We start from the raw sequence: 22422 nt of genomic DNA on the forward strand, positions 1-22422 counted from the left end.
ATGCCGAGTGAGAAGGGGTTGCGCGGTCGGCCACGGGGCTGCCCGTGCAGTTAGAGTACAGCTTGTCAGAGGGGAGAAGTCTCCCCCAGGCGACAGGCAGGACCCAGCGATCCTCTTGGAGAGGCTGGAGTTGCCTTGGATGTTCGCGCCGCAGCTCAGCTTAGCGGGTGCCGGGCGGCAGCGAGCATGTCAGTTCCCAGTTCCTGGGGGACAGACCTCTGCGTGGTTAAGGCTGCCGCTGCCTTCCCCGGGCAGAAGCTTTAGTCATGGGAGGCAGATCGCGCCAGGCGAGTTCAACTTGGAAGCTTGTCCCCTCAGACTCCTTGAGGGGTTCGCAGCTTTGCTGTAGCTTCAGAGGCTCCCTGTTGTAAGTGGGGTTATTGTAGGGTTTGTCTTATGTAGAGGGACAAGTTAGGAACGCTTTGAACAAAAGGCCTGTCCTCTCTGCGCCCAGCTGTTTCCAAGATGGAGCCCCAAGGCTGGCCCTTCTGACTGATTCTGTTATTTGGACATTCTGATATGAATGCACCATTCCAGCAGTTTGTCAGAAGGGACTTCGCACTCATGACTACTTTTTCCCCCTTTGCAAGACTTGGGGCTTTTGACCCTTCCGAATGTGGAACAAAAAATAGTCTTTAATAGATCGGATTTAAGTAATTTAAGGAATAAAATTCATGACGGGGCCTTGGTTGCACGTTCAGCAGTCAGCCCTTTTGCGAGAAAGGGTCTGTTCCTGGGGAGGGGAGAGGAAGGGTTCGCGACCAGCCCGGTGAGCGCGGACAACCGTGTCTCCCGCGGGTTGGAGTTTGAGACGGGACCTGAGGGTGCGTGTGAGTGGGTGCAGGGCCGAGGGATCGCCGCAGTCCGCGCAGTCGGGTCGGTGGGCGAGCGCGGCCAGCCGGGAGGGCGTTCTTCAGCCACTCAGCCTAGTTTGAGGGAGGGATGTGTGTGAGGCTGAGGAGGAAAGCGGGTCGGTGGCACACCGCTCGTTCCCCACTCGAGTGGGAACTTCGTGGGAGGGTACTTCTGTCAAGAGGTGCGCTGAGGGCACGGTGGCCCCGGCCTCCGTGGGCTGAAATAGGGGCGCAGATGCCAGGGCGTAGTGTGGGCCTGGGGGCAAGCCTGTGGGCCCAGAAGCAGAACGCCAGCTGTTGGGGCGCGCGGGCTTGTGTGCGTGACCCCCGTGGGGGAGATGGCCTCTTGAGTGGTGGGTGTCGCTGCCACCGAGACAGGCCCCAGAGGTCTGGGGACGTGTCTGAGGAGAGTGCAGGAGGGACGCAGAGCGGCGGGTGTGCCCCAAAGGAGGCCAGGGGGAAGACAGCGCTACGCCTGTCCTGAGCGCGCCTGGACGCAGAAGGTGGTGTCCAGTCGCCGAAGTCACCTGGCCTTTTGCGCACACGCTTGGCACTGGGTAAAGCGCTGGAGTTGGAGGCGCCGATGTGCAGTCTTTAGAAACTCACATCGTGGTGTGTGAGACGGAAACAGCCCATTAGTGCACCTCAGAAGCAGGCATGCTGAGGGAGAACGAGCGTCCGGGCAGGCGGGCAGGAGCCCGTGCGCGCACAGCCGTTGGGACGCACAGGCAGGCTCTGGGCTGCCTCTGAGAGCTGAGCCGCCACTCCGCCGAGCGACCCTGCCGGCAGCGAAAGCGGCTCCCAGTAGCGCTCGGGGCGCTGGTCCCGGCCGGGGCACTCCGCAGCGCAGCGTGACGTCTGCCCTGCCTCCCTGCCGTGGGGCGGCTCTTCTCCGCCTGACCCGAGTATCTTCTGTGAGCGTGGAAGGTTTCGAGGTGAGGACCCAGCGTGAGTGAGGACCCCCCCGGCTCGGAGGCGGCCCCAGGCCTGGGCCGGCCCCGGGTGCACACTCAGTTGCGGCTGTGTCCAGCACGTGGCGTCTGCCTGGCCCGCGGAGTGCAGCGACGGCCCAGCCTGACGGGTCCTGAGAGTGTCGCCCCAGTAAGCGGTTCACCCCCCGGGGCCGGCAGCGCTGCTGCTTCCGTCGCACGGACGGCTCCCCGTGCCCCTCTCCTGGCGCGGCAGGTGTGGGTGCCTGAGGACCGCCCACCGCTGGCTGGCCTCGGGGGTCCAGGGAGCCCAGTGGGGAGTAGGGGCGCCTGCCTGCCAGGGCGAGGGCTTCTCGGGACTGGGGCCTTGTGAGCACCCGCAGGGCCGAGAACAGCCGCACTGCTTGAGTTCCTGGGGGTGCAGGGGAGAGCCCGAGGGAGACTCGATGAAGGTTCGCTGCGGTTCTCTCTCGCACGTGATTGGAAACGCCACAGGAGGGGCCCAGGCTGGAGGCCTGCGGTGGCGCACGTGTGCCCTTGTAGCCGGGCACGAAGTGGGTGTGACTCGGGGCTGCACAGGGCGCCGGCCTGGTGACGCTACTTAACGTGTACAGAGGAGTCACGGCACGTGGCTTTGCCAAGGTCTGCCCGGCCTCGTCGGGTGAGGCGCGCCTTCTGTGAGGTGCCCAGACGGGCAGGCGGCTTCCAGCCAGGCAGGACCCCATCTCTGCTTTATTCAGTGTTTCTAGTAGATTCCAAGAACCAGGGCGCATGCAGGGAAGTGTCTTGAAACGGGCGCTGTGCTCCAGCGGCAGCCCCGCGGCCGGGACGGGGCCTGGGGCCTGGTGCGGGGCTGCGCGCCCTCCCCGGTGTTACGTGATGCGCGGGTTGACAGATCTGCGCGCCGGCCGGCTGCGTTCCGCACCTCCTGGGTGTATGGTCCCCGTCGTCGGGTGCCTGTGCCGTCTCAGCGGGAAGGCGGCCCAGGCTCTGGAAGCCTCGGCTCGGCCGCGTGCCGGGCAGACTCCCAGCTGCTGCTAGCCAAACGGCGGCTGGGGCCCTCTGCCAGGGGTCTGCCCCGAGGCCCCCGGGGCGCCCTGGGCCGGTGTCTCTGGAAGAGCGCACTGGAGGATGGCAGCAAGAGCTGCCTGGCGCCTGCCCTGTGCTGATCTGCCCGCTGGCCCTGGGGTCGGGCGGGAGCAAGGTGCTGGGCACAAGGGCCAGTGAGAGCCGGCCAGCTGGGACTCCGCTCACAGGTGCCCTCGCCACTCTGTCCGTGTAGCAGTCTTGCACGTCTTCACTTCATCTCGGGTATCTGGAGCCAACAGTTCGTGAAGAGGACTCTGTTCATTTGCTCGTCTCTTGCCCTTGGCTTTAGCTGGCCCCAGTGGCCCTCGGCCCGTCCCCTTAGCCACCACGCGCCCCCTGGGATCGCAGCTCCGCAGTGAGACCTTACGCGGACTGCCGCCGGCGGGGCTCCACTCTGCATCCCGACTTGCACCGAGATAGGAGAAACGCACTTGTGTGCTCCGGCGGCCTTCGCGGTCTCTGGAGGCCTGGTGGGGGCAGCACGGCCCCGAGGTGTGGTTCCCTGCCCCGCCAGCGCTGCCACCCCGGTCAGGCGTGTCTGGCCCCCAGGCGCGTTTCCTCTTCGGCAGAGACAGCAGTCAGTGCCCTCTCGGAGGGTGGAGAGTGCCTGGTCGGAGCAGACGCCCTGGCAGGGTCCCTGCGGGGAAGCCGCGTGTCCACTGGCCAGAGACCACTAGCTGGCCGTGCTAGGAGTGGCGGTAGCCACATGCTCCCCCCCTGGCCTCAGGTGCAGGCGGGGCCGAGGTGGTGTGTCCCACCCAGCTGAGCACCCTGTAGCCAGGTCTGTTGGTGCGTGTTTTTTGGTAGGAACGTGATGGCTTAAAGATTTTAAGTTAACAAGTATTTAAGTGGCATTGTGTGTCTGAGCATTCTTAGTAATTTTGAAGCCTCTTCCAGGACTGTTCAAGCAGTAAGCGTGTGACCCTGTTTCCCCTGGGTGGCAGGTCAGTTTCCGGTACCCACAAGGCAGTGGGAGTGAACAAGGGATGGGATCACTACTTGATTACCTTAGAATCTTATCGATGTGATGAAAATTAGGGGCAAACTTGAGAAAGGATACAAACGCTATCAAGGGCCACAGCACCTGCCTAGGGCAGTCTGAAGGGCCCAGCCCCCTCACCTGCTGGCCAGTGTCGGGTGTCCGCTTGGGGCCAGGCTATCCTCTGCTCAGGGAGCATGGAGGGCGCCACGAGCCTGCTTCCCGGGGCCTCCAGGCCTGCCGCTGAGCCTGTGCCAGACCCCTGGGAAGCCTGCCTGGCGGGGAGCGCAGGTGCCACTCCGGCCGTCCTGTACCTACAGCTGTGACCGTGGCCACCTTGCACCAGCCGCCTCTGGGTGTCCCAGATGGCGCCTAAGCTCTCCAACTCCTAGCCAGTTCTCGCTTCCTTCCCAGCCCGCCCTGGGGCCGGCTCTTCGAGGTGCCGCCCCTCCAGAGCCCCCCCGCCCCCCACGCCTGGTGTGGTGGCCCTGCAGCACCTGTCTTGACTGGGGAAGGGGCGCATGGTTTCCCAGGTCAGGCTCAAGCGCAGCTTTCAGGAAAATTTTCCCATTGCAGCAAAGTGTGGGTGCAGAAATGGAAGTCCTTGGTTGTGCTCGCACTGGTGGGGGCTACGCACGCACGCCCCTCGCCCAGGAGGGAGTAAGGGGGGCCCGGGCACAGAGCTTGACTGGAAGGACTTGGGGAGACCTCTTTAGACACAGGAAGGACACAGAAGTAAGCAAAAGTGGATTTTTTTCTTTTTAAGTTCTTTGTCAATATAGAGAATGACTTGCTGTCTTTGAAGAATTGCCTTTGGAATGTTTTCTGGTTCTAAATTTGGGGAGCAAGGCTCATACCTTAAAGTTGAATCCCTTTCATTTAGAACTGACCCTTAGAAAGATGTGGGTATCATCCTGTGCGACATTTCCCCTGTGTTTTATTTTCCATTAATCAAAAGAATGTTTAGCTCATTCATTGCTAAGAATAGTAAAATCTAATGGGGGGAAACTCACTCGATGAAATCTGACTTTCCCATTTCGGGGGCCTGTCTGCTGCTGTTTGCACATCCTTGCTGGCCTTTCTGTGCACCCGTGCCTTACGTCACCCAGGGACTCTCGGCATGGGTAGCTTGCAACAGGATTGTGCAGTGTTGCTGTAGAGCAAATTCTTTTTATTACCAGTTTCCCTTTGCATTGCCCCCAAAATGGTTTGGATTTTTCTTATCAAAACTGAACTTCCTATGCATGTTTTAACTTTGTAGTCAGAATAACCAGTAAATAGCCAGGAAAAGTAAGCTATTATCTTTATGATAGCCTGTAGGGACAGGATTGTGCGCATTTTTTTTTTAAAGCAGGCTTTAGTATTTGCCTACTGAATGGAAACACTCAGGATATAGAAATCTATCAGTTAGGGTTTGGTTCGACAATTAAGAACTTTAAGAGCGTGACCCAATTCCTTTGGATTAAAATATTTTGAGTATTTGTCACCTGATTAAAAGTAGAACCTTCTACCCATGACTCAGAGTTGAAGGAAATGTCAGAGCTTTTTATACTGGAGGCAGACGGGGTGGCCCTGGGGAGGGCAGGCACCCAGGCTGCGGCCCCGAGCGGACCCTGAGCCAGACTTTACACTTGGGCAGGGGTGTGTCCTTATCTCCAAGGGACTTTGTCTTTCTGGACTCTTCCCTACGCCAGCTGGCCGGCCCTGGTGTCTGAGGGCAGGGTAGGGTCCCTGCTGCCGCAGGGAGGCATTCGCCAGCACTTGCCTCTGGGGCTGGCGAGATTGGGGTGGCGCGGGGGGGCCTGGCCCAGAGCAGAGCGGCCTGTTTCTGGCTGAACCCGGGGGCTGGCGGCCTGCTTGTTTCAGACTGCTCCGGAGAGCGCCCCGCGCCCGCGCCAGCGCCGAGAACGCGCCGCAGGCGGGCACGAGGGCCAGAGGGAAGTCTGAGCCGCTCACTCGGCCTGTGTTGGCGTTCAGGGCCGTTCTTTGTGGAGAACTTGGGTTAGAAAGCTGAAGGGAAAGGAAAATTAAGCAAGAAGAGAGTATGAGAAACCTGTTTCCTCACGCGCGCCAGCAAGGCTGTACCTAAGACAGGCAGCAGCAAGTGTGGCGTGAGGGCGCTGCGGTCTGCTGCAGGCCACCGGCCCACACCCTCTGGCTCGAGACCGAAGAAACACTCTCGGAGCAAGGCCGCCGGCAGAGTCGCCGACGGCGCGCCGGCAGGTGCGCGAGGGAGCCGCCAGGCACGGCCAGGTGCGCGGGCTGGGGCGGTCGTCGTGGCCGGCCGGGCCAGGAGGACAAGGGCAGCGATGTCCCTTACCTGTGGAACCTGGCACGACCCGAGCTGAGCTCCCAAAGAGCGGGCTGGCGGGCGGGGGCGGGGCGTGGAAGGTGCCAACTGGAAACCAAACGCCATGGGCCCGCGTGAGTGGGCGGCGGGAGGTGCCACGGCCAGGAGATGCCCGGTGGGGGCTCAGCAAACACGACCCACTTCGCCTGCCCGCTTGAGGGGGGTGCTGTCCACGCCCTCTGTGAAAGGCTCTTTTCTGAGAAGGCCTTAGGGCAGGAAACGGCCTTGGGGGTCGGTCGTAGGTTGTGAGTTATCCGCGGACAGTCTCCTCTTCGTTTCAGCCGCGTGGAGGAATCGGGTGCCTGTGTTGTGACAGCTGCTGGAATAAAGTGTGGGGGTGTTGCTAGTCTCCACTCGTAGCTGCTTGAGGTATGGTGGTTAATTTAACATTTTTGCTAGTAAGATTTTTCCCTGTTTTGTGGCTGACTTAACATTAACCTTATTTACTTATTTTGTAAGTAACTTTTTATTGAAAAACAACAAAAAAAGGTAAGAAATGCTGAAATGTTTTCTGGGTCATCTCAGTTGTGTTGTTCTGTTGGAATTAATTTTTGTTGGAAGGACACAACCTGTCCAGAACTTCTCAAAATATTTCAGAGGAAATCGTTCAAAATATTGAGAGAGACTCAGCATTTTACCACGCACCAGTGACTTTCCCCAGTCACAAGTTTAAGAAAAATCTGACTCCTTCCCAGCAGTAAGGAGTCCCCTTTGTGGGGACTCTGGGTTCTCGTGGTCATCTCCGCCGGCCAGCGGAGGCCCCGCTGGAAATATTGCTGATGGGATTTTGTCCTGTGTGGGGTTCTGTTCAGCGTGCTGGCTGTCTAGAGGCCCTCTGGGCTGGAGTTTGGGAACTAAACTCGAGAGCTGATGTAGCTTTAGTGGATGTGAATGTAAACTGTCTTGGACAGCCTGAGCCTGCCGACATGTATTCCATTCATTGTGAGTTTTCTTTACGGTTATATGATCTAAAGAGCACGTTCTTCGGAAGGGACCATCTTTCTGAGGCGGAAGGCATTTTCAGACGCAGTCATAATTGGTTCAGGATTATCATCACGTAGACAAGCGCCCATGAAGAGTGGACCCATCGCGCCAGTGCCCACCTCGTGGCAGCGGTGGCACTCAGGCGAGACAGCGCGAGGAGCCCCTGGGTCCGGGGCTCAGACCAGCCTGCTCGGACGAGCTGAGGATGGCCACCTGGGGCCGGTGACGCTGCCCAGAGCCTGGCCGGCGGGAGGCATGCTGTCCCAGGCAGAGCATCCTGCTGGCGGGGTGAGGGTCTGCAGGGGACACTCCAGGGCGTCGCTAATATTTTTTTTGCAAAAATCAGTCTTGTCCTGTGTGGGGTTCTGTTCAGCGTGCTAGCTGTCTAGAGGCCCTCTGGGCTGGCTCTGAGCGGGGAGACCCTGGGAGCCCAGCCGGAGGGTGGGGCACCGGGCCACGCTGAGCAGCCCTCTGCTCAGGTTTGGATGTGAGCGTTCAGGCGAAAGGCTTGGGGCCTGGGGTGGGGGGGGGGTGTCCTGCCAGTGCCTGTCTGACTCAGCCTGAGGTCAGGGTTGTGGCGGAAGGTGTCAGACGCCCGGGCTGCAGGCTGTAGGGGAAGGGTGCTGGCTTGGTGCGGCCTGGGATTCTGAATTCTGAACGAAAGCAGGTGGTCGTGGACAGCCCGGGATGTCAGGCCAGGAGCCCAGATGCTCCTTTTAGGGCTTATAAAACAGTCCCAGCATTGGAAATCTTGTTTAGGGTAATGGGAGGAAGTGACTGGTTTGTTCTCCAAGGTGCATCTGTTGCCCAAGCCCACCTCTCCAGGAGCGGCAGCACCTGCCTCCCCTCCCCAGCCCCACGAGAAGCAGCTTGAGAGTCTGAGCCCACGTTCTTACTTAAGATAAGGAATTTTCTTAAACTGTTTTTGACCTCTATTGAATAGGTAATTCCTAGGGTTTACGGTTCCAGTAGAGACATCCCGCTCTCCGAGCTGCGGTCACCCGCTGCCAGCACAGCAGGCCGCCCGCCAGGCAGCAGGCCGCGCTGTGGGCCCCGCTCCTCTGCCGGCCCGCGCGGTCGGAAGTGCTGGGCTGGGAGAGCAGGCTTCATTCTGAAGGCTTTTTAATGGTCAGACTGTTTTTGTTGTCCTTAACACAGAATGGTTCTGGCGTTCTGCTGCACTACAGCTAAGCAAGTAACTGTGTCAGCTCTAGAGTTCCTGGGCTCAGGCGTGTTCATACAGCCGCTCCCACTTTGCACAGCGGAGCAGCCTGCTCTGCACCCCCAGTCTTGCCAGGTTGGGCTTTTAGACCCTTCGCCTGCACTCCAGGCCCTGTCGTTCACTCAGAGATGGCAGAACGCTGGAGGGCCGGAGCCCCTCGGAACGGAGGGCCGCGTCCTCCCGGCATGGCGGATCTGGACGGGCAGAGAGCTCGAGAGTCGCGAAACCGAGCGCTGGGGCCTTCTAGCCGTAAGCAGTTGCCTGTTTTAAAGAAAAGCCAGTTAGCGGGTTGGGTCCAGAGCAGCCGCCCTCTCCGTATCCGTGGTCAGTGTCTGCCAGGGGCTGAGATGGAGTTTGGCTCTGCCTGGTGGCCTTGGGGGCCTCAGCGCGTGAGCTGAGTGAGGCGCCACCCAGAGCCCGCAGAGGGCCGGTCCGCACTTCCCGCGCCACAGCCTCAGATGCGAACAGAATTCTCTGCTCAACGCTTCGTCGTTGACGTTCTCGAAGCAACACACCTGCAGTCTTTCCCCTTGGGTATTTTGACATGACCTCAGTTTTCCCACCATGTGCAATTTTTATCCTGCGGTAAGGTGGCTGCTGTTAGTGCAAAGTGTTACACGTAGGTTGTCGCATTCCTTTAAGAATACTTTTCGCTTTTCGCGTTCCTCTCCGGCGTTCCTTTAAGAATACGTTTCGCTTTTCGCGTTCCTCTCTGGCGTTCCTTTAAGAATACTTTTCGCATCCTTTAAGAATACTTTCGAAAAGTCATGCAAAGTGCTTTTTATTTAAAGTGCTTTTCAAAGCTTGTTTGAACACTGAAAACATTCTAGATTAATTCCAAGCCCATTTTAGATGGCCGCCTCCAACTGCAGACAGGGCGCTGGGCCGGCGCTGCGTCTCCGTGAGGCGTCCTGGCCCCCTGGGGTTGCTGACACGCGCCTGTGGCTCCTGCGGTCCAAAGTCAGGACCGGACAGTGCCGCGCAGGCGCCTCCCCAGGCCCTCGGGAGCAGCCGCTCCGGCTTCCTGCTGCCCGCTGCCCTGTCCCGGGCCTGCTCTGAGGCGCGCCTGTGCCTCTGCGGGATGGAAGCCTCCACGCAAAACTGAAGCGGAGACCGCGTTGCGGCCGTCCCTCCAGAGCGGGTCTGTGCAGGCTGAAAGGGCGGAGGTGGCGCTTGGGCCCTGCGCTGCTGCGGCCCGGCCCTCCTCCCGGCCCCAGCGTGGGCCCAGCCTGTGCCCTCCCCGTCATGCGCTGTCGCTCCTCCGCCTCCACCCCCGGCCTGCGAGTGGTCTCCTGCCAGCTGTCTCTTCCACCCCGCTCTGGCTTCGGGGGCCCCCTGCCCGTTAGAATGGCGTCACCATGTCCGCCACGACAGGCCTTCCAAGCCCCGCCGGGTCTTCCGTGTCCTGACTCGGGCTGCGCCTGCTGGCCAGCTCCGGGCGTTTGGGCCGGAGGGCCTGTCTGCACAGCAGCCATGTGAGGGCCACCCCGGCAGGTGGCTTCAAGGCTACACCACTGAGGGCTCTGCCGCGAGAGCAAGTGTCCTTTGCGCTCCCGGCCCGCCCAGGGCACCTGGGTGTTTGTGCTGCGTGGCTGCACCTTCCCTTCTTCCCTGCCCTGGGGGCTGAGGGGGCAGTGCCAGACTAGAGGAGGGGCCCTGCAACCCCCTGAGGCTCCCGCCAATGGGTGGGCAGGCTGGGGCCCGTCGGTGCCGCCCTCTCCCCAGTGCTCCTGCTGCTGCCCCTCTCCGCCCGGCCGCGGCCAGGCTCCCCGGCGCCAGGCACGTTTAGGAAGAAAAGCATAAAAGGCTCAGTTGTGACGGTCGTTCCCAGGGCAGTGGCCATCTCTCCCAGGCAGGCTGCTGGACACAGCACCCCACAGTAGGCTGCAGCGCTGCGCCCTGAGTGCCCAGCCCCCTCCGCCGGCTCAGGGCCCGTTGGAACGGGCCACTTGTGACATGGACGCTTGCCCATAAATTGCCTCTAAATGTGGGCACCTAAGTTGAGTGGCCTTAAAACCCCAGTCGCGATGCTCAGAGGCTAGAGGATGGCCGGGCTTTGTCACCCCTGGAGGCCGCCCGTGTGGTGAGCTGGCCGCTGGCCGGGCACCTGACTGCAAGCCAGCGGCTCCCTGAGCGCGGGGGAGGGCTTGCCGTCGGGACCTTCTCAGACCCGGCCGGCAGCTACGGGCCTCTTGGCTCCTTTCCCCTTCCCAGTGCTCTTGCCTCTCGGGCTCTGCTCAAGTTGGCTTCTGACGCGCAGCCTCGCTTCTGCTCCCCTCTTCCTCCTTCCCCGCGCTGCCAGGCAGGCAGCGTGGCCCTGGGGAGCCCAGCTGGCGGGGCTGGGCGGAGCCGCCCCCCACTCGGTGCTGCCCTGGCTGGGGTGGGGAGCAGCTCCAGCGAGGCGTCTGAGTCGCAGGATTTGAGGAATCTGCTTTAATTATTTCCTAATTGTCGCTGTAATAGAAGAAAGATGTCTTTTGGGAACTTGTTTCAATGCTGACATAAAAATTACTTGTAATGGCATAAATGCTAATCAGACGATGTTTTTTTCCCCCTTTATTTTAATTCTCCATTGTCGGAGACTTGCTCCGTTATTTATTTGTACAGTTCCAAAGAATTTTCAAAGTAAACGGAGCTTTCATTCTACTCGAATCATCTCAGATCATTAGGCTTTGCCCAGGGAAACCTGAGGCAGTGCCCCGTGCGGCAGGGGCCGGACCTTGACACGCCTGCTCGCCCGCGCTGGCCACGGCCGCCATCTCCGCCACCCCAGAGACAGCGCCTGTTTCTGTTTCCATGCGAGAGGTGAGGCCGAGCGGGGCAGCAGCAGTGAGGGGCAGGGAGCCAGGGCGGGCGGGTGCTGACTCTCCCCAGGCTGCACCCTGGGGTGGCGTGCTCCACGCTGGAGCGCCTGCAGCCGCAGCCGGATAGGAGGCTTCGAAGGTGCCTTGCTGCTGGGCCAAGGTTGGGCTCTGTATCCAGTTTGACTTGGGAATTAAAACTGTAAGTTTTTCCAGGTGGATAAATGAAGGTGCTTAGAGTTAGAAAGACGTTAAAAGTGTTTCAGTTAGCTGGCGTAATGGTAAAGAAAACTCAAAGAAACTACGAGCAAACTGAAAAGAACACAGACTTTGTTCACTGGGAGCGAGTGGGGCTGTGGAGAGAAGTGGGCGAAGGCGTGCATGGGGAGCAGAAAGGGCCTGGTTGGGGGGCGGGGAGCCGAGTGGAGAGGTGTGAGCCGCAGCTCCCGAGCTGGGGTTTGGTCCTCTGTCTGTGTGGGGCAGGACAGGACGCGGGCAGCGGCGGCCTGACCAGAGGGAGGGTGTGCAGAGCAGGGCGTGGGGCACGTGGCACTCTAAGGCCATCCTGGCTGAGTGTGGGTCTCTGTTTCTTTGTGTCGGTTTTAGGTGGCTCAGGGTTACTACTTTATAGCTTTGGCAGGACACGTAACTTGCTCAGATCGACACTGTGTATCCTCTGGCCTGCACTCTGTAATTCCCTCCCTCATTCTGCTTGCAGGTGTTTCTGAGGAGCCAAGGGGTGCTAGCACATTGTGGTAGGCCCTGGGGGACCGTGCTGACCAGACAGGCCGCGGCTGTGTCGGGACAATACAGAGAAATTCAAAGGCCAGTAGCAGGTGTGATTGAGGAACAAACTTGTTCTTGCTTTGACAGGAAAAGTAGTTTTGCCAATGTAGAGATTTGAGGGCTCCAAATACAATTGAGATGGGAAAAAATGAAGTGATAAGACAGAAAAAGAAACTGGAAACCCGAGGGAAGGTGTTTGAGGATAGTTTGTTTCGCTGGCGAGTTCAGCCTCTCCAAGCAGAACTGCTGTAAAACTGTCGCTGGCTAGACAGGCGGGGCCAGCGCTTACCGCTGGTTCGTCAGTGAGCCGAGCCGCCTTCCCGAGCGCTGCAGCAGTCTTGTCCTGCAGGGCGAGGGCTGACCTCTGGTAACGGCGGAGAAGAAGGGGTGCGGAGGTGCTGGCCACGCAGGGGAGGCCACGTCGACGCAGGCGCAGTGCAGGGCCCATCTCACCGCCTGGCCCAGCGGCGGCGCTCAGCCCTGCGCACGGGAGCTGGCCTCCTGTTCTCCGAGCTCAGCTTAATGAAGTGGGTGGCCCTGGGTTGGTGGCCAGGCGCCCCAGAGCAAAAGGACCCCTGTCCCTGGCTGTGGGAAGGAGCCACTCGCTGTTGGCTTTCTAGGGAATGGTCCTGTTAAGCCCACGAGGTCAGCCGCCGCTTTGACCCCTCCTGGGTCCCCTGGTGACCCGGGGGCGTGGGGAGGGGGCAGCGCAAGGGGCGGGGGACAGGACACATGACCACTTACCCAGGATAGGAGTGGTGCACTCGGTCTTGAATCTCAGGAATTTCCAGCGATCAGGTTGGTGTTGCTCAGCCTATGCGCTGGGCACTGGCGGAGAAAGCCTGGCTGGGTTGTGTTATGACACCCCGGCTCTGTCGCTTTTTAGCTGGGGCCTGGTGGCCACGGTGATGGGGTGACGTGTGGCTCCAGATGTGCCTTCCGCAGCCCTGGGCCTGTCTTGCCGTTTAAAAGGCCGCAGCGGCCGTGCTGGGCCGCGCGTGTGTCTGTAAGCGCTAGGCTGGTGGGTGCGGCGTCAGCACAGTGGGTCGGCCCCCGGTCCCAGCAGCTGCGACATGGGTTTGGGTAGAAGCAGGATGAGGAAAACGTGGTCAGGTGAACAGAGTGTGGCAGACCAGTAAGAGATGCCAGCAAGCGCGTGCCCAGGACGCGGCGCCCTGCTCAGGTGTGTGTCTGTGTGCGACTGACCCGGGCCGTAAGGAAAGCGAGCAGGGTGGGCAGGGATAGGCGGGGGTCTTCTAGGGTGAGAAACGCTGCCGTGCAGTTGTTGTGCAAAGTAGAATCAGACAAGCAGGGACTGAGGCCCGCGCGCCCTCATCCCGGGGTGCGGCCCCTGGTCCAGTGAGGGGACAAGACACCAGGCTCCCGGGACTCGTTGACGTGGCCAGGATTTGATCTCCCGCGTGCCACGCCACGGCCTTCCACCTACAGTTCCTGTGCCCAGCCAGCAGCCCTGGTGCCCGTCCTGCTGTGTCAAGCTGCGGTTCCTTCCCTGCCCCCGCCCCGCCCCTCCTGGGCAGAGTGCGCAGGGATGCGCAGAGCCAGGGGTGCTGGCTGGGTGGGCGGCTACACCCTGCTGCAGGGTGCTGCGCGCTTGGCACCCCGCACAAGTAGGGAGGAAGCCGGTCTCCCTCGTGAGGCCCCTTTCAGGCCAGGCAGAGTTTCGTTTTTGTGCTCACAGACCGGTGTCAAAGAAAGAAAGGTCTGTGGACAGAGTAGTCACCGAGTGACAGAAGCATGACTTGCGTTGGTCGGCAGTTCCGACTTTCCTGACGTGGTTTTCTCTCCGGAGACCTCTGTGGCCCTCCAGACTCAGGACGATAGTCCCAGGAAAGCCGGGGACGGCGCCCACCGGCGCACCGGGAGCAGGGCTGTCCGCCGTGGGGCGTTCTGTGTCTCTCCAGGCTCACATGCCTGTAACCTGAGCAGACAGCCCAGGCTGGGGTGCTCCGAGACAGCCGGCCCGAGCGCTCCCCAGCGTCTGCTGTGAGAGGCGAGCCTGGGAAAGCGGTGTAGGCTGCAGGGGCGGGCCAGAGGCAGGCCAGTCGGGGCCCTGCATCGGTAGTTGGACCGTGGGAGGGTCGGGGACACAGCTGGGACAGCAGACAGGATTCGAATGGGCCAGGCGGTGTTCCTACGAGGGGGTGACTGTGCGGAAGGGCGTCCTCGTGCCGAAGAACTTGGCGGAACGGTCGTCCCGCCCGCGGCCTAGCACACGGGTTCCACAGAAACAGTGCGGGTGTGCGCTGCGGTGTGTCCACCGCCACGTCATGGTGGGCAGCAGGCCGTGCACCAGGTGTGTGTGGGGGCTCCCGAGGAGGGCAGGGCCGCTCAGCAGTGAGATGGCGAGGAAGGGCTCCCAGGCCCGGTGCCCAGAGGCGGGGCCCCGTGGTGGCGTTCATGTGTGGCCACCGCCATCTTAGTGTGTGAGCGGTTCTGCGGCGCAGCAAATGAAGAAAAGGGAGGCTTCTTCCCGAGAAACCCTTCAGGGCTGCGAGCCGAGCTTGCCTGCGATCCCGAGGCAGGCCGGTGTCGTCTGCCGGAGCTTGCCTGTGGCGGGCGCCTCACCCCACGCTGGCGCCCGTGGCCGGCAGGTGTTGCCTGCCTTCGGGGGACCTTGCATGCCGCCAGCAGGGTGGGGCGGGCAGTGGGTAACAGTGCGAGGGTTTGCTTCCTTGGAGAAGAAGGCTCTTAGCCTTCTGGAAGCTGCTGCGAGGAGAGAGGCCCCGCCCCCACCGCCGCTCCCCTTCCCCGGCCCGCGACCCGCTCCAATCCTGACCTTGCGGGGTGCAGTGTGCAGTTGCGTGTCTACACATAGTCCTCGCAGCAGCCGGGAAAGGGAGTGGCCATTTCCACCCCTTGTTTCCAGACGAGGAAGCAAGCACAGAAAGTCTAAGAATGTTGCCCCAGATCTCACTGCTGGTGTGTGGGGCTGGCATGGGCTGGGCTGTGGCCGCTAGGCCAGGCCGCCAGGGCGGGTGGTCCTGTGCACACACCAGGCCAGGTGGCGGTGCTGCGCGGGCGCGGAGTGTCAGACAGGCAGCGGCGTTTTGAGCGGGCCTGGGGAGGAGGCCCCGGCTGGCTCCACCTTTGGGGACGGGACGGCTGGCTCCCTTCGCCGCCCCCCGCCTCCCACGGGCCGGCGGCTTCCCAGCCTTTGGGGTGATGCGAGTACTTTGCAAGCTCCCGTTTTCTTCTACTTCTTAATTATTTTTAGTTCCTCTGCGTGTCTGTTATTTCCTGCAGCTTCAACACTTTGAGATGCCTCCTTTCTGTTAGGGCTGGTTTTGTCTTGAATGGTTCGCTTTTTCTACTTTACTTTCCTGAATCACTGTTTGTCTAACCGGAGGCCCCTGCATTTTATTGTTACCATCCTGAGGACTTTTGACTTCCCCTTTGTTTTCAGTTGGTGGGCCAGCGTCCGTCCTGCGCCAGCGACGCTGCTCAGCTGCCGCTGGAGAGTGTGATAAAGTCCAGTAGCCTGACTTCCGCCAGTCTGTGTTTAACTTTTCCTTCTTTAGAATTTGAAAACTTTCTCGCATTTTGTATTTTTTCAAGTGAGCATCAGATCATTTTGACAGGACCCGGAGTCATGCGCGGGTCGGGCCCTGTCCCCTTCAGGTTATGGTCCTAGTCACAGGTGGCGGACCGGGGCGGGGTGGGGGAGCTATTGTGCCTAGTTTCTCATTTCCATTTCTGTTTGATTTCTAGATTTTGGATCATTGTTTGACTTGGAAAATGATCTTCCCGATGAGCTGATCCCCAATGGAGGAGAGCTGGGCCTTTTAAACAGCGGGAACCTTGTTCCAGATGCCGCCTCCAAACATAAACAACTGTCGGAGCTCCTGCGGGGCGGCAGCGGCTCGAGCATCAACCCCGGGCTCGGGAACGTGAGCGCCAGCAGCCCCGTGCAGCCGGGCCTGGGGGGCCAGGCCCCAGGGCAGCCGAACAGTGCGAACCTGGCCGGTCTGGGCGCCATGGGCAAGAGCCCGCTGAGCCAGGGAGACTCCTCAGCACCCAGCCTACCCAAACAGGCAGCCGGCGCCTCGGGGCCCACTCCCCCTGCTTCCCAAGCACTGAATCCGCAAGCACAAAAGCAGGTGGGGCTGGTGACCAGCAGCCCTGCCACGTCACAGACGGGCCCTGGCATCTGCATGAATGCCAGCTTTAACCAGACCCACCCTGGCCTCCTCAATAGTAACTCTGGCCATAGCTTAATGAACCAGGCCCAGCCGGGACAGGCGCAAGTCATGAATGGATCTCTTGGCGCTGCTGGCAGAGGAAGGGGAGCTGGAATGCCGTACCCTACCCCCGCCATGCAAGGCTCCACGAGCAGCGTGCTGGCCGAGACGCTGACGCAGGTGTCCCCGCAAATCACCGGCCACGGGGGACTGAACACGGCGCAGGCAGGAGGCATGGCCAAGGTAAGGGGCTCGGGCACCGTGCTCCCCAGCGGGGCTCTCCCTGCAGGTCGTGCCACCGGCGCGTTCTCTCCCCCGGGGGGCTCTCCCCCACCCCTCAGCCTCGGGAGAGACGCGTTTGGTGGCAGGAGCCCTTCGTGCGGGCTGGCCTCTGTCAAGCCGTTGGACCGATGGCTCGTTCCCCGCCCCCAAGGAAAGGGTGCACACGGCACCGCGTGGTTGACAGAGACGGCGTCTGAGGGGCGTCGGCGGGTCTCAGCGGAGCGCCCCTCCCTTCACCCGGCTCTCTGCAGTCGCCACCGCCACACGGTGCTAGGAAGCGCTGATGGCCTGCGCTTCCTAGCACCGAAGGGCCGGGGCTGGGCCTGGGCCGTGCCCTGGGCCCCAGGGAGGCGCCACACCTGGCAGCGAGAGCGGGGGCTGAGCGCGGGGAGCAGGGCAGGCAGAAGCCGAGGCAGACGAGGTGGCCGAGAGAGGGAGGCTGGCTGTGGGGGTACCGGCTGGCCCCGCCACTGGCACGTTTGGCACAGCAAATTCCAGAACACAGAAAACAGCCTGAACCACTCCGTGGGTGTCATTTGCGCCAAAGAGAGAAAAGGGAGGAATAAAATAGATCCCCAGCAAGGCTGGTGCAAGCGTTAGAGCTGCGACTCTCCCAGGCCGCGCGGGCCGCTGGAGCCCCAGATGAAAGCAGAACGTCACGGCTGCGTCATCGCTTCCGGACTCTCACAGAGGGCCGCACGAGCGCCGTTGGTCTCCCCGTGGTCTGGAGAGGGTCTGCGCGTGTCGGGGCTGGGGCCCCCCTTTCCCTCATTCCTCCTCGCGAGTCGGGTATGCGGCGCGCTGTTCCGGAGACTTCCCTCACACCGGCAGCAGGGGCAGGTGTCCTTCAACTTTTGGTTACAGACTTGAGTAACCTTAAAATATCAAGGGCCCTACAGACACTGCTTTAAAATGAGGCTCACCCTGCCCGCCGCACCACGCTGAGCCCGCGCTTGCATTCTGTCCTCAGCCTGGCGCTGCCCGCCCGGCCTCTGGGCGCCTGTGTCCTGGTGGAGGCCGAGAGAGAAACTGGCGGGAAATGCTTAGTCTTCTGTGACTGCAGTTCTGGGCGCCGGGCTTGGCCTTTCCTACGTGGGTGCCGTGCCCACGGCGAGTGCACGTCTTCATGCCGGATACCGCTGAGTAGTCGGCTGCCACGGCCTCGTATGTCGTCGTGCGTTCATAGGTTCTTTTTCAAAACCTGAGTGTCCCACGTTTCTGTCACTTGCTAGGGCTCTTAGGAGTCTGTTAATTTCTCGAGTCCTGGAGCTGGTTGGCATGCTTGGCTTCGGCCTGGGCATTGCCGCAGTCGCCCTCGCTGCGGCTTCCCGCACACCCAGGCGCTTGCCCCGGCCACAGTGCTCCGCCTGACCCAGGCGGTGTCCCCACGACGGGAGGGGCGCCTTCTCCAGAGAGCCTTTGGGAAGGCAGCAGGGCTGTGCTGGGGGGTGGTCACAGCCTTCAGCGGGACAGGACACGGAGGCGGCAGGAGAGCGGAGACAGGTCTGTTGAAGCCGCGCTCTTCCCCTGGGTCAGGGAACTTTGCTTTAAAGCTATTGTGAGGGATTTGTGCATTCCCATAAAGTTATTTCCTAACAAGGCCCCCCCCACTCCTCACAGCTCCCCACCTCTGCGCCTACTCAGCGTGGAGGAACCCCCCCCCCCCCCGGAGCCCAGTGGCATGGCGCCTCGCTGCACTGAGCAATGTGCCAGGCCTCCCGCCGCCAGCGCACACGGGGCGCGCCTGCCTCACTGGAGAGTGCCCCGAGTCGGCCTGGTGATGACGTCTGGCCGTGGTGGGCCCCAGGTCACCCCCCTCACCCCTTCAGAAAAATAGCGCTGCGCACTGCTAAGTGAACCTCCCTAACGCTTGGCCTTTGGTTCTTCCAAACTGCCGCACAAGGCAAGTTCCCTTTCTTACCGTCCTGCCTGCGTGCCGTGCTGGAGGTGCGTGGAGGTGCGCGGCGGCCTCTGCGAGCCCTCGCCTGCCGACGCCTGCCTGCCTCGCGTGGGGGGGGCCGGGGGCTGCCGCTCTGGCTGGCCTGGCAGTCTGGGTTTGTGGCGTGTCTGCACAGCCACGTGATCGTACCTGCCAGATCAGCGCTCAGGAGTGGGCTTTCTGGGTTGGAGGCCAGCGACACAATCATGAACCATAGGTATTGCCAAGCATTGTCCAGAACACGTGCAGCCCCTGCCTCGTGAGGACCCCCGGCCCCGCAGAGTGCCCTTTCCGTCGGCCACCGCTGGCGGGCTGATCGCTGTGGGCAGGGCGTCTTCTCCTAGGACGTTTGTTAGGCTGCTGCTCGTCTCTGCCGCTTTTCCTGTCGCGCTATTTCTCCCTTAACAGTCTCCGTGTAGGGGCGTGTGGCCCTTTTGTAAAGTGGAGTCTCCCTCCCTGTCTGTCCACAGGGGGCAGCGCCGTGGGGCGCAGGGGCGGCCGCTGCTTTTCCCCCAGGGCTGGCTGTCGTTGCAGCAGAAAGATGTGTCCACTTTTACCTTTCTGGCTTCCTGTCACATTAAGAAATGCTTCTTCTAGTCTAAAGCTCTGAAAATTCTTTGCCATATTGCCATTATATCTCGGGTCTTACAGAATTTGTTCTGACTTAGCACGAGTCCCCTCGTGCTCACTAGACACAGAGAACCAGAGTTGGGACAAAATTCCAGGTGACAGGAGCCCCAGCACCGTCCTCTCTCAGACCAGCTCCCCCTCCGTCCCCACTAATGTGCAGGCCAGTTTCGGTATGTTTTATTCAGTTTTTAAGCATACGAGATCTGCTTTAATCCTGTACTCTTTCTTTTGTCTCCTCGATCTTTGTTTACCCCGAGTCAGAAACCAGTCCCCTCGCGGTGAGGCGCTTTGAGCGTGCGATGGAACGAAGCGCCCTGCGTCTGCTCTGCTGCCCCCAAGGGTGGTTCCTTGGCCCCGGCTGCACGGCCGAGTTCCCTGGGAGTTCGCGCAAGTGGTGCCGAGAGCCCTGCCGCGGGCACGGGCCGCCGGGTGGCATGCGCTCAGCTCCAGAACACTTGCTTGGGGTAAACTGAAGAACTGTTTCTCAGGCTCTTCCCAAGCGTGGGGATTGGATGGGGATTGGATGGGACTTGGTGAACCCCATCCCGCTGGGCACATTCTGCTGGGAGGAAGTGGGCGTGTTGGGACCGGCGCCTGCCGCCCTGTCCTGCCCCGTGAGCCCGGTGAGCCGAGTCTCAGGTGTGCGCTTCACGTTGCTAGTGGGCTTGAATTGTTTCGATACGGGAGAAAGGTTTTATAGATAGAGGAATACCGCTTTGATGATCTGGTCACGCTGTAGGGTTCTCTTACTTATTCTAATTCTTTGTCAGGTGATTGTCTTGAGTTTTCCTAGCGCCCGGTCATCGTTCGCACTCCTGATACACGTCTTCTCCTTGCAGGTTTTTCTAGCAATGTTTATGCTTTTAGGCACCCAGGGCTTAAATAGCTGCCTAAAACAGGGCGTCACTGTTAGTGTGCCATGAGCTTCGGTCTGGAGACTTTTTTGCAGACACCCATGGTTGACCACCTTGTGGTTTTTCCTGCTGTTTTATATATATGACAGTCTATCTCAGTAGGTTTCCTGATATCAAATTGAGCCATCACTGTCACTATGAAATCAAAAGCTAATAACTGCTGTGTTTTTCTCCACTTTTTCGTTAGAATTTTTGCTTCTCACACATCAGTACTGAGGCTAAACTTTGGTTTTCTGTGTTTTGATATCAGTGTAATGTTAATTTGATCAAGAGTTGGGTGGTTTTTCGCATCTGTCCTCTGGAATGGTTTAACATTCTCGTAATCTGTTCTTGAAGAATCTAGTTGCTTCACCTGTGAACTCCTGTGGGCCTAACCTAAAGCTTTTTCTCTAAGGGTCGGGTTAAGGTTTTTGCCAACAGCTTTGCGATTTTCTATGGATTTTGTCTCTTCTAGACTTCTGGTCTCTTGGGTCAAGATATTTTCCTTTCGGAAGGTCTAAACTGACCACTTCTCTCTTTCACCCATTAAAAGGATGCAGTGGGTGCTGCTGCTGTCGCCAGCTAGACTCCAGCGCGGAGGCTGCCGTGGCCGGCGCTCGCCTGCTCCCTGTGGTCCGTGGCTGCGGTCTGGCGCCAGCCTCCTGTCACTCACCGGCGCGGCCTGTCCTGCGCTCAGTTTGCAGTTTGTGCTTCTGATACAGATTCTTCATGTTCAGGCCTTAAACTTTTAGCTTAGAGTTGTGCAAAAGTCTTACAATTCTGGACATTCTGATGTTTGTGACAATTTCATCTTTCTCATTCTCATTTTGTGTGACTCTTCAAGAAAGATATCTAAAATAGAAAACACGAGCTCTCTCAGCAGCCTGGCAGCAATGTTAACAAGGCATGCTATCTATGACTTAGAAAAAACGAAATGATTTTCCTGTGTCAGAAATAGCAACACCTACTTATGCTGCCGTCCCGGCGGCGTGTTCTGTTTCCCACTGAACACAGCCCAAACACTTGTCCTTTAGGTGGAAGGAGAACGATAATTGAGGTGGGATTCAGAAGCCGGCAAGCGCTGGGGCCCTCCTGCCCCGGGAGTAGAGGGTGGCGGCAGGGACCCTGGGGCGGGGCTGCCAGGCTTTGGGGGTTCTCGGGGCAGGGAGAATTTGTATCTTTGCATAGTCTGTTGAAAGCATCCGTCATAGATTAGAGTTCATTTTTTAATGCCGTTTAGGGAAAGCCTCCTTAGAATGTGGTCAGGAAAGTTAGTGCCCGCACCGCCCCCCGGGCGGCTTGAGTTTCGGAGTCAGCGCGTGGGGCCTGGGATGTGTATTTCCTACCAGCCGGGCAGGATAGCCACTGAGAATGTGCGCGCTCAGGGCGGGTTTGAGAACAGAGCCCGTCAAAGCGGGAGCCCGAGCCGCCCGTACAGGCATGAGGGGCCTGTACGTTTGCTGCCGCTTCTCAGTTTCACGTAACACCATCTCACTCGTTCCTTGAAACAGGGCAAGGAAAACAAGGGAAGTTTATATTTACATTAAATAAGCAAATCATGATTTGACTTTTTGCAAATGATCACAGTGGAAATAGACGATGAATTTATGGAACCAAGAGCGGAAAGCCTGGCGCTGAACTGCGCTGGGGTGTTCGCGCCTGCAGACACCCGTGTCCCGTGGACACTGAAGCGAAGGGCGTGGGAGGAAGCCCCACCACCCCGCCGGGGTCTGGCTGCCCACAGCCCTCAGCGCCTGAGGCCGGCCGCGGCTGAACGGCTGGCCACGGGCAGCGCCCCACGTGCCTGCGGTGCCTGCTGCGGGCCAGGTGGAGCACGCTGGGACCCGGCCCCCCGGGACGAGCCGCTCAGTTCAGATCCAGGCTCCTCTAATTATCAGCTGTGGGGGAATTAGGTAGCCTCTCTGGGCCTTGGCTTCTTGTCTTTTTAAATAAGGATAATAATAGTACCTGCCTTTGAGAATTGTTGTGTAGATTAAAAAGGGATGATAGTAATTCCTATCCTGCAGGATTGCCGAGCTCCTGGGGGGTTCCCCTGAGCCCCTTTTCTTTGCTCCCTGAGCTTTCTCACAGAGTGAGCTCACCACAGAGGTGTGATGCTGAGGATGTCTTCCAGGGGAAGTAGCGGGCGTTTCCTCACCAGGGCCGGTCCTCAGCCCGCCATTCCCGCTGGCGTTCAGGTGTTTCCCCACCACTCTTTTTCAGCTATTATGTGTCTCTTTTTAAAGTAAGCTATTTCTTTTTCTCACTGAACTTTGTAACAGATTTTCTGTAACAAACTGAGTGACTGTTCTGTATGATAGCCACATCCCATTCTGGCTTGCTGAGTCCCCGTGACCACGCTAGAAGGAAAACTGGCCAGAAGAGCCACCTCAGCCTTGCCACCTCACCACCTGGAGCTCAGCTGTCACGCTCTGGAGTTCAGGAATCACAGACTGTCATTTTTTTTTTTTTTTTAATTTTTTTT

General features: G+C 59.7%; 1 protein-coding gene across 1 annotated transcript in view; it reads left to right on the forward strand.

Annotated features, from left to right (window-relative positions):
* The first annotated feature begins 9652 nt into the window (after positions 1 to 9652).
* Positions 9653 to 22422, forward strand: part of CREBBP (CREB binding protein) — a 75259-nt gene continuing 62489 nt past the window's right edge. Inside the window, 3 exon segments of the mRNA XM_012731673.1 lie at positions 9653 to 9748; positions 11927 to 12044; positions 15724 to 16436. Of these exon segments, the coding sequence (XP_012587127.1) occupies positions 9653 to 9748; positions 11927 to 12044; positions 15724 to 16436 (927 nt within the window).

Source organism: Condylura cristata, unplaced genomic scaffold (assembly GCF_000260355.1).
Source record: "Condylura cristata isolate star-nosed mole 26May11 unplaced genomic scaffold, ConCri1.0 scaffold00032, whole genome shotgun sequence".
NCBI lineage: Eukaryota > Metazoa > Chordata > Mammalia > Eulipotyphla > Talpidae > Condylura > Condylura cristata.